At 42.7% G+C, this 14,385-nt stretch overlaps 1 protein-coding gene across 2 annotated transcripts in view; it reads right to left on the minus strand.

The window, feature by feature from the left end:
* CRHR2 (corticotropin releasing hormone receptor 2) overlaps window positions 1-14,385 on the minus strand; it is a 160,232-nt gene that overhangs the window by 98,773 nt on the left and 47,074 nt on the right. Inside the window, exons 1-2 of one of the 2 annotated variants that reach the window (XM_005240964.3) lie at window positions 12,563-12,892; window positions 12,301-12,420 (exon numbers count right to left, since the gene is read on the minus strand). In XM_005240964.3, coding sequence (XP_005241021.1) covers window positions 12,301-12,420; window positions 12,563-12,680 — 238 coding nt within the window. In that variant the 5' untranslated portion in view covers window positions 12,681-12,892. Of the gene's footprint in view, window positions 1-12,300; window positions 12,421-12,562; window positions 12,893-14,385 lie in introns of those variants that run through there. The other variant, XM_055806726.1, reaches the window with a different exon arrangement.

Consider the following 14,385-nt stretch of genomic DNA (forward strand, 5'->3'; position numbering starts at 1 on the left):
CATGTTACACTGCCAGCACTTACTCCTGCATAATGGCATTTCTACATTTTAAATCACTTAACTAAAGTCTTCTGCAGAACTCCCACCTCACTCATTCCTACAGCAACTCTTAACTCAAGTTCTTCTCCAGACACAAGGTCTCTGACCCTGTGCTCACTGTCACCTCATCCAGTAACCTCTCTTTCCATAGTCAAGGTACTTGGTTGACACTCTGCTCTTCCTCTATCTTTTTTTTCCCCCCCTCATACTTCCATTCTTCCTGCAACATTTTGTAATTGCAGAGGAGAAATAAATTAGCAGTGGAAGCCAGTCACTCCCAGTGAGATGAAAAAATCTTTTAACTCTGAGCACTGTTATGTGTATTTCCCAAAAGTGTCATTCAGATGTGGCAGGGCTCCTGCATCAGACATTTACCTCATTACTTGGATGAAGCTCCAGGCTCGTTGGAGGGACATCCAAACAAAGTCACTGGTGCTCTCTTCTGACAGTTGAACAGAAGGTTTATTCCTCTTACCCCAAGGTAGAGGAGAATGTGGATACCAAAGTCAGAGTTCAAGTTTCCAGCAAGCAGTATGCAAGACCCAGATATTTGAACCTTCCAGCACTCAAACTGCTTAACTTCATCTCAAGGAAGCTATTTTTATCTGGTTCTTCTACCTTGAGCTCATAGCTTTTTTGAATGAGCCATCAATGAGTCATCCGCGTTTCAGGATTAAATCAAAGCAATTAGCCCTGCCTTTTCCAGCTGATTTTCATTAAGGTAACATGGCAACTAGACAAAGGTCAGTGCCCTGTGAGTTTCACTCGATTCCCCTAAAGACAAGTGAAGGATGAACTAAAACAAGTAAAATGGTGCACAAAAATTACACATGAATAAGTATATGGAATCAAAACAAGAGACCAAGACTACTCTCACTCTGTTGCACATCGTGTAATACAAAATCTTCATATTCTCCTTATAGCTCAAGTGTACTAGAAATGAAAAAACACCACCACTAAATGTGATGTCACAGGTGTCCATGAAGAACAAAAGCCTGATGATAGAGACCACTGAAGGATTCATTTGAAATCTGCGTGGCTATTCATGGTACTTTCTGTGCCTAGTCAGGTTACTGTGGGGAATGGGAAAATGGGACTGGGGTTTTGATAGAGAGCCTAGAAGAGGTAACGCACTGAAGGCAAACAGGAGGCTTACAAGTTATCTAACCAGTTGAAAAAGTGATGAAAAAATAACAACACAGATTCTCTCAAGGCCCTGTAACTGGAACAAGCGTGGTGAGGTGTTCCACCTCTCCTTGTCCATGTGCTGATGTAATCATAGTAATGCAGTCATCGATCCACAGCTGAGATCTAACAGAGAATCAGTAAGATAGGGATCTCTAGGAAATGCTTTACACCCATTTGCTGAAAAATCCAACTATTATTTATCATACTTCTAGTTACAGGAGAGCATTTTACATACTCCCAAGACATTATAAACTGAAACACACTACTATGATGCCTGTGCTCTTCCAACACACTTGTGCCTCTCGTTCAGCTCAGAGACCCTTTTATTTCCCTCAGCATCCACTGAAGGAATAAAACAAAGTGCTTGTGTGTGAATAAAACTGCTATTATTGTTGCCGGAATTTATTTTACAGGAGAAATGTGCAGTGAATATAAGAGAAATGAAGGGGTTAAGAACAGGTTAGAATGAAAAACACAAGGCCAGGCTAAGAATGGGTTTGTCGGTGGATAAGGATGACTTAACTACAAGATAAGACCTCTGTGGTGATCTTTTATCTCTCCCCTGAGAAAGAATAAGAACAGAAGCAAAACTCAGTATTCATACTACTACAGCCTCCCTCCCTGGGACTGGGAAATGCAATGCACCATCATAGCTGCATCCCTGTCCTTTTTGGGACTTAGGCTTTGAAACAGAAAGCAGATCCAAATAGAACTTTGTCCTCTCATTTCTCAAACAAAACAAACCAAAAGCCTTCTTATCTTAGTGCTATAAAGATTTGTTAGTCAGCTTTGGCACAGTGCTGCCAGCCAACAGGTGGAAATGTGCATTTTTAGAGACGCCTAACAAAAGGGAGACATTTGTTAAATATTGGCACAGTAATGGGACAAGTGAGTGAGTTTATACATGAGGTTTATGGGAAGTGGGAAATTCAGAAGATCAGATTAGATGGCTAAAATGAACCAAAAATGCATTTATGGGATCCTGGGTTTCTTTAGTACAAAGTATTGGCAAGGAAGAATGAAAGAAGTTCACTCTACAGAGGTCTTGTGAGCTGGTGGCACCGGTAGCTGGCTCAACACAGCCCCACACCACTCAGAGGACAAGTATACGACTGTGCAAATCCCTGCAGCTTCCCACCCAAGATGTCACTATCCACATCCTGAGGCAAGGAGCTCTCAGAACATAAGCCCTTGAAGAAAAGGCCTTCTTACATCAGGGGTCTCTCTCCAACCACCCCACCCCACCCCCAGCTCCTGGGACAGAAGAAACTCTTACCCAGCATCCTACCCAGCAGCAACCTGCCAGGTGCTTTCTCTATGAAAGCCTAACACTCTCTCTGAAATGCTCCCTGCTTCGCATCAGCCCATCATTCCCTGCCTTTTACTCTATTGTCCTGGAAATAATAGGGCGTCCCCAGTTTATGATACCTAGAAAACCATTTCCAGCAACCAAACATCTACTGTTTGCACTGGTTTCCAAGCAGAGCTCAGAGGATTCAGTTGGTCAAGTGTATTAAGATCAGCACAGAAACTAAGATTCTTGAAAATACCCTCTGCTTCCGAAGTCTGCATTAGCTACTCTAGTTGAAAAACAGCAATCTCTGTAGCAAACAAACAAACAAACGTGGCAAGCCTGGAGATTCTGCAAGTAGTAATGACTACTCAACATGTACTTTGAAATACATAAATGCTGATGTTTCAGGGATTACTGGCATAATTCAGCAATAATTAAGCTAAAATTCTTAGCATAAAAGAATCACTAGGAATTCACATCTAAGTTTAGTTAAAAAGGTGAAGATGCACTAGCAAAGTAATTTCCTAACTTCCTTCTCTGTCTCATTTCAATAACACATTTTCTGTTTTCCAAATCTCCATTGGCTCCCTGGCTGACTCAAGATGGTAAGGAACTGCATTAATTCTTGTGTCACTGTATGGTCGGTGCTTTCCAACCCCCAGGGGTTTTGGATAATTCAACTGCATTGGGAAGGTGTCTTTCTTCTTCTGTTTTCCTAGGGAAAACTCTTCATGCGGTCTGGAGGGTTTTTTCTGTTGTTTTTGTTTTTAAAAACTGAGTTTCTGTTCCTATCATTTGCTTCAATGTATTGCTTCTCACTGCACAAGTCTCATACAGAGCAGCATCTGGCCCTCTGTTATTCCCAGAATTGCAAAGAAGCCAGCATAAAGCAATCTGAGTTTTACTGATTTTATGAATTTGTCCCAAGACCTACCAATTACAGACACTATGAATAACATCTGAGGGGAATGAAACTGCACTGAAAAAGGAAAATTTCTACTAAAAATCTATTCCACTCCAATTTCCATGGGAAACCATATTTTTCATTGGCTTCTCAAGCTAATAAGAATGCCTATTCTAATCAGGATGTTAAGTTATAAGCAATACTGGGGTCCAAAACTGAGTAACAGATTCCCTTCCACTGGATGGCAGACCATGAGCAAAGACTTATGTGACTTTCGGAGCCTGAGAACTTTACTTGGACGAGAACACATCATTGTTTTTCCAAGCCATAGAAATTGCAAAGATTCATCATTACATGAACTGCAAAGATGGTTCCATGTCACTGAAGAACAGAGAGGAAAATACAAAGAATCTAAATCCAGTCAACAGACTCACTGACCCGCAGAACACCCTTCCCATGAGCAACATGCAAGTTCAGCAGTCACTGCTGAGAAGGGTATCGTCCCACTGTTAATATACCTATTTGTTAGTTTCGTTAAATGGGAGCACCCTGAGCATCTGCCAAGTACCTGAGGGTCAACAGGGAGAATCTAATAGGGGACAGCACTCAGGCAGGAGAGATGAGGTCGACGCAATAGGAAGCAGTACAGCAATGATCATGGTGTGTACAGCAAGGAGGAATCCCTGCATCATCCGAATGCAGTTTCTTGTTGACTGCTTAAGCTTCTTTGATAGACTCGCTTCACACCTGAATGGCTACATTACGTTTTGCATAGCTCCACGTCTTCTAACTTAACACATACCTGCCTGGGAACAAAGCTTAGCACTTCACTTTCTTTAGCCTTCCAGAGCAGCGCTGGTGAAACCACCAACAACCACCTACCTTCAGCCAGTGACCTGCTCTCATCAAATGCTCCACAAAGGCAGTGACAGCAGGGTTCCTTCCAGAACATCCTCCACCTCCTCTTCCTCTATGTCCTTGTCCCCAGTTCATTTCACTGAGTCTCTTTTACCACCCAGCAGGATGGGGAAGCTGCAGAGGCAGCACTGTCGGTACTTAGAGCAGGACAAAGGCCAGGACAACTACTGACATCAGTTTTCCTTTACCCCATCCATTATTTCCACACCCAAGTGACCCAGTGCAGAGGCCTGTGGACACTTTACCTGCACTTTAAGTGACACCCTGTGGCTGAGAGGAGGAATTACGGGTGACCCTTCCTTCAGTGACACTCTCCCTAAGGTTTTCTGACAATAAACACAGAGGCTGAAAGCCAGTGAGTCGCTGGCAGTCTCAGGTGTTCAGTGACTGGAGGGAACAGCCTGCTTCCACCTTCCTTGACCTCGTCCTCCCACAGCTTGGCTGGATGGAAAATGGGCCATAAGGCAGAACAAAACAAAAAATTCCACATCCACAAGTGTCCACACTAGGTGTAGCTGGGTGGGATTTCCTCTCATTTTGACATTGTGAGATGAGGATTACCGGCTTTGTCTCCCTTCGTAATGTATGTAATGCTTTTCCGTTCCCGTATGTTCCTGAGCTATTCACTCTTCCACTCCTCCCCTGGCCCCTGAAGCACACGATTTTGCAAGCATCGTCTAATTCCTAACTTGTGAGAAGAAACTGAACCTCAGTCCATCTGTTTGCCAGCTGGTAGCTGCTGTCAGCTTAGACAACAGCTCGCTATCTCATGCAAGTTGCAGAGGTGGATGGGGCAGCTTCCTTAGAGAGAGGGTCACAGAAGCTTCCAAGAATAATGTGGGCAATGCTGTGTTTGCTGACCCTCCTGAAAGCAACAAAGTTAAGAGCCCTTTCAGAGACTTGTCACTGCTCTCCCTCTGTGACAAGCCACTTTCTCCAGCAATCCTGGGGATTTACCTGAAGGGTAAAGCAAAAGACTGGGCCTCTTGCTGCTGCTGTCAGGTCTGATTGACTCCGGCAGAGGATCAGATGGGCTTGATGCAGAAAGGCAGCAGCTATTCCTGGCTCTGGGAAATGTGTAAACTCTGCTTCAAAAGTCAAGCCTAAACTTAAGAGACTCCCAATCAGATAAAATAAGATCATAGCAAAGCTACTTCATAACTTACTAGTGGAGAACAAAAATACTAATCAGTGTTTAACTGCCGGAGAAAAGGTCCCTGACCATGACTGAAGTAACATTAACAATCTTCTTATTTTACTACATGCAATTAACTTGTATTCTGTGCTCAGTGAAGAAATCACATGTTTCACAGGATAATAGTAGCAGGAGCAAGAAAAGACACGTTCTTTTCATTCCTCATTTTAAATATTGTTTTCATCAATCTTCTTCCAACTGCAAAATCAGAGCCATCTCTTACTCCAAATTATGCTTCACAATGGAAAGAAAAAAAGAAGGAAAACTTGAGGGGGAAAAAAGTAAAACTTCTCCCATCTGTGCATGCACTCAAATCAAGTGCCTCCCACTGCTGTATTTGTGGAAGAAGTCAGCCTAAACCAACGACAGGGAATGAACAAAGATGGTTGAAATCTTAATCTGGATACAGTGCTATTGGAGTCAGGCTGACCTAATCAACTGCAGATTTGGTCTCCTCAGAGAGAAGCTTTACAAGCTTAAAAATTATTTTTTATTTCCTCCCCCAGAATTCCAGTTCTGGCCTTTTTCCTCTGCCATGTTTGTTTAGTTCCTTATCTCTCTCCTTTCTTTAACTTCCATGTATTCCTGACTCCTTAGCTGAAAATACAATATTGGTCACCCCAGGATGGCTAAAACATGAATTCTGTGAGATTGCAAACTTTTTTTTTTTTGTTACAGCCTTTTCCTAGCTAGTTCATACTTAAAGTTGGCTACAAAACATTTCTTCTTACCCCAGATTTCCTTCTGTCATTAAACAGTGCAGCAAGAGGTATGAGGTGGGAGTAGTTTTAGGGCTTCACAGTGCTTTTCTGAGCCTGAAAATGCTCATGCATTGCCTACCGAAAACAGAAGGTTGTATATTTGATCTTTGAAACTCTTATTTCAGAAATGTCTTTTAAATATCTAGAGACCTTCAATCTAAATGGCAGCACATCAGCACTGCTTAGCACCTGCTGCCTTTCAGGCTGGGATACTTTCTCTCACCTTGTCCTTTTCCCCAGCCCACACCACAGCTGCATCTCCTCCCTGCATCCAACTGTGCCTCCACTCATGCTTACAAGGCTGTGTTGATGGGTATTTTATTTCTGTCTCTCCAATAAAGACAAAAGGCCACAGAGCATAAAGGATCTCTGTCTCTTACAAAGGGATTTAGCTTTCAAAAATGCACCCTTTAGAATAACCAGAATAACCACTGACAAAGTAAATCATGTGAATGTGATCAACAGGTGCTCAAGACACTAAAATACACAAGCAAAAATGTTAATTGATCCTCTAGGCTAGCCACTTACACAAGTGCACATTCTCATAATTATCAGGACAGGTCTTACCCATATAGTATGAACACGACTCTGTGGCCAATGATTTCCAAGCAAGGCTCATGTTTTATATGCAAGCTGAATCCACCACTCCAGAAGAACTTTGAACAATAACTAATCAGAAAGAAAAGCAGCAGAGGTTAGATCTTGATGAAAGAATGGCTGTTTAACCTATGAAAATTAGCTTTTTTAAAAAATAAATCATCTCTTTAACCCCTTTCAAAAAAAGGGGGATGCAAAACAGAAGAGCAATTAATTCACTTCTTCACCCTTCCTTCAGCACACAAAAGATTATTTGCCTCTGCTCAAGATGAGACCACAAAGAACTGCAGGAATTTTTCTTTCACTGCCGAGTAAGCCATGTCAATAGGTACAAGTGTGATACTTGTGCCAATGGCTCTTTCTTCCATGTCCATCCGTGTGAACAACAGCCCAGCTGCTAAGTCACCAACCCTTTCCAAATGATTCTCAACAAGGCAGCTGCTTATAGGGGCCATCAAGGAACACACGGTGTTCACACCCTCAGAACAAGGAGTAGGCAAGGAGGGACCAAATCCCCACCAGTGCAAGACTAGCAGTGCCTATCTGCCCATTTTCAGCAGCATACTCCCTGGAGAAGACAAAGGTGCTTTTTGCAATTCTCAAAACAGTCATATGAAGTGCCTATCTTAGTCAAAGAACTTTCCTGTACTGAGAGAGAAAGAGAGGGGGGTTTGCAGAGAGAGACTTGGAGCTGTAGAGACCTTTTATTCCTGTCAATCACAAAAGCAGTTTGAGCTCAGTCCCCAGGGGTGGGTCCAGCTCAGCTCAACAGACACCCAGGGATGAATTCAGGGGCTTAAACACAGGCATCAGATCATTCAGCTTAGAGTATCTGCAACAGCTATGTAGCCTTGAGGATAAACCACAAACCTACACAAGACCTGGGTCCTCTGAAACAGGAACTAGACACCAGACAAAATACCCCTGGACATACCAAATGGCACTAACATTTCTGCATGGGCTACTGAACTGATCTACACGTTTAGGCTGAGCTGAGTAACTCTCTGGGCTTCACCCCCTGTGTCAATTAGAGCTCCATTAACTTGTATTACAGCTTAGATACTTAAATTAGCTGTTGATACCTACTTGGAAATACCTAGATTTGTGTGTCTTAATCTGAAAGACGGAAGCCTTTAAATGCTTCCACCTCCTGCCTGCAACCAGCACAAACCAAGCAGAGCAGCGACCGATGGACAGGTCTCACCATGGAATACCCCTCTGCTGCACCAGCTGTGTAGACAAACTCAAATCAGACAGCTAAGGCTCCAAGAGTCAACACTTACTGTCCATCAGATGAACATATAATTCTGGATATCCCCATTGCACAGCGCAGTTTGTAGGCAAAGGAAAGAGCTAAAGTAGATATACTTTAGCCTGTAACATGCTGTAAGCATTCGCATGTACAACCATGTTTTTTACAATCAGGAAAAGAAGTCTCATTACTTCCCATTTGCTGAATTAATCAAGCTTCAGGTTATCCTAATAAGTGACTTACTCTGTTTTTTAAACAAGGATAAAAGCTTCACACTGTCAAAGCATAAACACATCTAGAGGGCAGCAATGATATTGTCATTTTTAGCTAAATATAGAACCTGAGCAGAGACAAGTGCACAGCCACACACTGCACCAACACATACATTCCGCTCCCACCCCCACGCCACCACCCCACACACCCCCACCACTTAAGAATAATACATATAGTTTTGCTGCAAAATTGCAAAGCTATAAGTGTATGGCATCATTTTGAGATCCTTGGTCAAAAAACATTTTGCTTATATTCACAAACCATACGGCAAGGTAACCAGATCTTGATTTGTCAGTGTGACTTTATTTCCCAAATAAAAAGGGAGGGAAAAAAATCACCAAAATAACCAAGTGTTACAGATGAAAAATACTCACAGACTGACAAACTTCGTTTTACAAATCCAGCTGAAACTTATCTGAGTCACTCAGCAGTTCCCAAGAGACACACAGGAACACACGCACAAAATCACCATGGGAATTTTTTGCAGCTAGAATGGAAATATTTTATGCAAACAGTTTATTCTATAGCAGCAAACAGGAGGGGGAATTTTTATGCAGTAGTTCCTGAGTTTTTTGACTCAAATACTCTTTCATTAAATTTTGCTGGCATATTGCAGGGTTTGATAGCATTCCCCATCTGAGCACTCAGGGATTCTGAGTTAGAACGAACATCAAAAAATGATCGTTGACAAGATGGATACCAAGCCAGGCAGTTCCATCCAAAGCATTTGATGAGCTGATCTGTGGAGCAATCTATATATCGCATTTTGTCTTGAATTCCATACAATACATGCACAGAGACTATAATAAGGTGCAGAAATAGCCCCATGACTACCAGAACTTGGGCAGTCTGGTTTGCCATGGATCAGTGTCTTGACTGAGTCTGGTTTAAGTTTTTCATACAGTTCAGGCACTTCCCGACCTGGATTTTCTAGTATCTGCAATGTAAAAGTTTTCATTTCTGGGAAATGCTACTGGGTTCATTCCCTCCAGCTGATGAATTACTTTTATGAAACTGGTAGGAACTTGGAATCTTTGAGAGCTTCATTTCTAAAAACAAAACACACAAAAACCCCCAACTGAAATCGATGCAAAATTTCTATACACATTAGAATGGGAAATATAGCCACAGCCATACAAAACCAAACTAAAGATATGCTATAGTTCCTAAAACATGGCAGCTTGCAAACACAGGAAGCATGACAGTATAATAAATAGCTGAGTTACGACCTAGAACTGGATAAGCCCTTATGGGAGAAGGACATTGCACAGTACTTTTTCTAAACTTGTCTGTTTTCACTCTCTAAACCAATTCAGTACAATGTTACACGCCATCATTTCTCACTTTGCCTCATCAAAATGCACAACAAAACAGGACAAAACTACACGACATGTCCTAGGCAGAAATCTTACGTTGATCTAAGTCATCTCCTGATCAAAACTTCACTTTGAAGCTGTATTATTCACTTCTGAAATTTGCAAGATCTATTTCCCATTTTTTATCAGTTGTCTGTACTTATTATCTGCATGAGGTACACAGCCTAGGTTTTAAGCACATTGAGTCTTATTACAAATGGTCCTCCTGTCAGCCCACAAATGAACTTGGTGAAATGCAAGGAAAAGTAGTCAGACCGCAGCAGTATTTGGCCTTCCCCAACTTTGAACATGTTCTGTGTGTACTAATTTCCACATCTTTCAAATCACAAAAGAGATCGCACCTCGGTATTTACATCTTACCCTGCTGTCCTACCATTTTCCCAAGCCTTGATCACCAACTACTATCTCCCAAGAAGCTACCGATTTTACAAGTTGACTCAAATCTTGGTATATTCTTTCCAGTCCTTTTCTGCACCACAACTTGGAAGAGCTACACACATGGAGGCATATAAGATCAACTGAAAGCCACCTACAGTGGCTTCAGTGTACTTTGGTTCTCTATTGCAAGCTACATATGCTACCACATCTGGGTACCAGTATGCACTACCAATCAGTCCTGCAGACATATGTTTTCTTAATGTGTCTACTCACACTTTACGTTGAAAGGAGAAAAATGTTCATTTCCCTAGACTATGACAAAATAATGCTTCAGCATTCCAGTAATCTATTTTCATCAGTCTTTAGTTAGCATGCCATTGTTTTAAGAGCAATGAATGTTAAGAAAATTTATTAGCACTGTAATACAAGCAGTAGCCACCATTGAGAAGGAGAGAAGCAGGGAAGAACTTTAAATCAGGTCATTGATGAACTACTGAAAGCACAAACAGAGTTTATAAAAATAAAATGGGGCATTCAAGGTTTTATTTCTTCTATATACAGGAAACACATTTAAATTCTCTCAAATGTGTTTACGATATAAATATGGAATCATTCATAATGCATTTCTTTCTTTCTTTTTATTTTTTTCCTTCCCTCTATCCTTTTAGAGAAACAAAAATGAGGCAATGGAAATACTGACATCCCTCACCGAAAAAAGGAAACAGGGGAAAAAGAAGCCATACTGCTTTAAGGTATCTTTTCCATGGCTGTTCCTTAAGGGTCCATTCTGATACACTTGCTCTTGTCTGAGCTGTCCTTAATTCCCAGAAATTTTCTTCTAACCTCAAATGAGACTGTAAAGGTAGTGGACTACCTGCAATAATCAAAGACAGCACAACCCAGCCCTCTGCATGTTCCTGCCTATTTCATTGCAGAGAGCACAGGTCAGAGAATATAGGGTTTGAGGATGATCTTGCAGTTGTCTGAGGTAACCTCCTTACTCTGCTCAAAGTCAAGGATGACAGAAGCTGGTCCCTAAGAACAAATCTGGAAGAGGGCTTTGTTTTGCATAGCAAACCCACAGAACTTTTGTCTAGTTATCTGATCCTTGACACCTAGAGCTGGGGAAAGAATAAACTCACTTTCAACAAGTTAAAAAATAAGGCCTAAGATGACAGGGTCATTCTTTTACAGGACTTACTGAGAATGCTAGTCCCACAAAATTAGCACTACCTGAAAATTAGATTACTAACACCTGAGAGACAATTCAGAGTGAAACGCGGAATTAAATGTCACCATGGTCAAAAGCACACTGAGCAGTCTGAAAAAAATGAGTGACAAACAAGTGGGTACACATATTTGGAACTAATACGTTAAAACTTCTTAACGAAAGGTCCGAACAATATTAACAGATAAGGAAAAGGAAATGAGTGCCTCGGTCCGACAGCCTGAGTAATAAATTTTTAGTGAGTCATCATGATCGTTTACTTCTAAGACTAAAGCATCAGTTTCAAGAGATTTCTAAGGAGCCCCCATGCTCCCTCGTTTTGAATATTATTTGCCTCATAATATCCTCTACTGTTTCCCTTGCAGTAATGATGTAGCCACTCCAGCCTCATAAGCCAACCGCTGAAGTTACTAAACAGATTCCAGACCACAGCCTTCTGTTTGCTAGATACAACTTCCAACCCAGTTTGTCCCCCTGTTCACACAGACAGCTTCTGAAAGGGAGTGTCCTTTCAAAATACAGTTCTTGGGCATTAAGACTAAATACTTCACAAGCCAAAGGTTCTTTAATTCTCCTGGCTGAAGCACTGCTATACATATCTACACACGAACAAACACACAAAGCATGGTATACCAGCCTTAGATGGCAGAGGAAATTTTTGCCCAGATATACCTAATACACTTAAGTAAAGAGGAATCGGTGTCCAAAAGTCTGTGCTTTTGAGAAATCTGCATCATTCCAGACAGGAATTTTGAATACAGGCTGGAATGTGGAGGAAATGTTGATTCCCAGGGAAACACTTTTTTACTTTTTTTTAAATGGAAAATATATTCTGGGTCTCCCCAGGCGCCTTCTCAACACCAGATCCGTGGGAGAGGGAAAGGAGTTTGTACTTACTTGTGGTGTTGTATTTGATCCCATTGAAGAACTCCGGGCAGGGTCTCTCTACTAGTTCCCCTGCAGAGGTTCTGGGCCAGCAGGTCCCGATCTGATCAGTGGTGGCATTGCAGTACGGACCTTTTGCATTAAAAAAGGAGACAGAAAGGGAAAAAGAAGCAGCTGAGAAAGCACAAAAGTGACACACTTTGCATCACAAAGTAAACGGAATCTTAGCACTTATAAAGCTTTTGCCAGCCTTGTGCTAAGTAATGTCTCCTACCATCAAAGCCCAGGAAAGGGATAGAGGAACTCTCTAAAAAAGCCTCTTGTAAACGATCCAGGAGGCTGCAGTTGACATCAAATTCTTCTAAGATGAACTGAGATATGGTCACATCCATTATTCTCCCCGGGACTGCTGGACTGGATGAGGCTCCTTCCCCCTTTTCTGGTTTTGGGGTGGTTTTTTTGTCCCCTCTCCTTTCTTCCCTTCTGGAAGCCAACGCACATCAAGCTGCGGACACCCTGCAATCTCGTGTGTGTGTGTGTGTGTGTGTGTGTGTGTGTGAGCCTCTCCTCCGCCCAGCCTGCTGACAACTTGGCTGAGAGTCTGCGTCTGGCTGCGCGGTTCAATCCTGCGAGCTCCTCTCCGCTGTAAGACAGCCGCTGAGGGACCAATGGGATCGCGCTGAGCGCGGGGGAAGGGGCTCGCGTCTCCCAGCCAGCTCCCCCGGGCTAGCGGCGCTCCGTGCCGCCTCACGCTGCCAGGCTGGTGCGCTGCTCTCTCTCCATCCCTCTTCTCACTCTCTCCCTCTCTCTCTCTCTCTCACACGCGCACACGCTCACCGACACACACCGAGACGGGTTTATTGTTGGCTTCGGGGATGAGCACTTTTGCGAAAATAGTCACTGCAAATTAGAGCCAGGGAGAAAAAGAAAAGCCGCCAGATGAATGTAACTCCTCCAGCTTTTTGTGAAGCAAAGCCATTCCTGCCTTTACTGGGTGGAAGTGAGGATGAACACAGATGCTTGGACAGGGAGAGAAAAGAAGGGACCCAGTTCAGTAGCTGCAGTACTGGATCCTAGGCATGCCTTGACAAAGAAGAGAAATAATAAAAGCTGGGATGAGGGAGGTGGTCTGATAGAAGGGAGGCATCAGAACAAAGGAATATGGAGTCATGATCCCCAGGAAAGGCAAAGTGGGGAGAGTGAGAGAAGGGTTGGGAGCCTAGCCTGGGAGAAGCAAGGCACAGAGGCAACACATCTTTCAGCCACTCATGCAGATGGGATGGGGTGGACAGTAGAGTAGAGCAAGGCACAGAGAGCAGAGGAGAGCTTTTGAGCCAAGGATGGACCATTCAGGGGACAAAGAATAAAAGAAAAGCCACTCTCTCATCTTCCAATGGTAGGAGGGAGCAAGCATTTCAGAAAGGTTGAGCACCCACACTGATCCAGGAAGCAAGAGGAAGAGGCTCTAAGCAAGGAGACCAGGATGTGGGGAGAGAGGGAAGAGTAAAGGGCTTGACAAGCTGAGGTCATTATGGAACAGGATAAGAAGGCTCTGGGGAAGGGGAAAGATGAGAAGAAGTTTGGAGGGAGCTGCCCAGATGGTTGGTCAACTTCTGGGAAATCAAAGCTCATTACAATGGGAACTGGGTGAAGTTCTGCACTCTGTGACATGCTGGAGAGCAGCCCTTCTGACTTGCTACATCAGGATATAAGGAATTCTTCACAAAAAAGTGTCAAAAACTTGTTAAGGAGGGTCACGTAGGATCAAGGACTCAGAAAGATCATAGGAAGCAAATAGAAAATTGACTTGTCAGGGAGAAAAGCAAGATAAGTGTATATGCTAGTAGTAGAGATGAATGCAGAAACAGAAGGTAAGGACAGTAAAGAAGTTTTGACAGAAAGAAAGGGATCCAGAAGTGAACTGCTATTTACAGTCTCTGTTCACAGGTTTAGATTGGACACGATGCTTACACCGAGTTCAAAGCAGTGGTATAGGACTTCCTATGGCATCTATCTCCCATCCTGCAATGACCTGGATTTTCCCTTTACTCATATTTAAGAATGAAGGGCTTTATTCTTTACTCTCCAAGGACCAAA

This window comes from Falco peregrinus, chromosome 5, assembly GCF_023634155.1.
Source record: "Falco peregrinus isolate bFalPer1 chromosome 5, bFalPer1.pri, whole genome shotgun sequence".
In the NCBI taxonomy this organism is placed as follows: domain Eukaryota; kingdom Metazoa; phylum Chordata; class Aves; order Falconiformes; family Falconidae; genus Falco; species Falco peregrinus.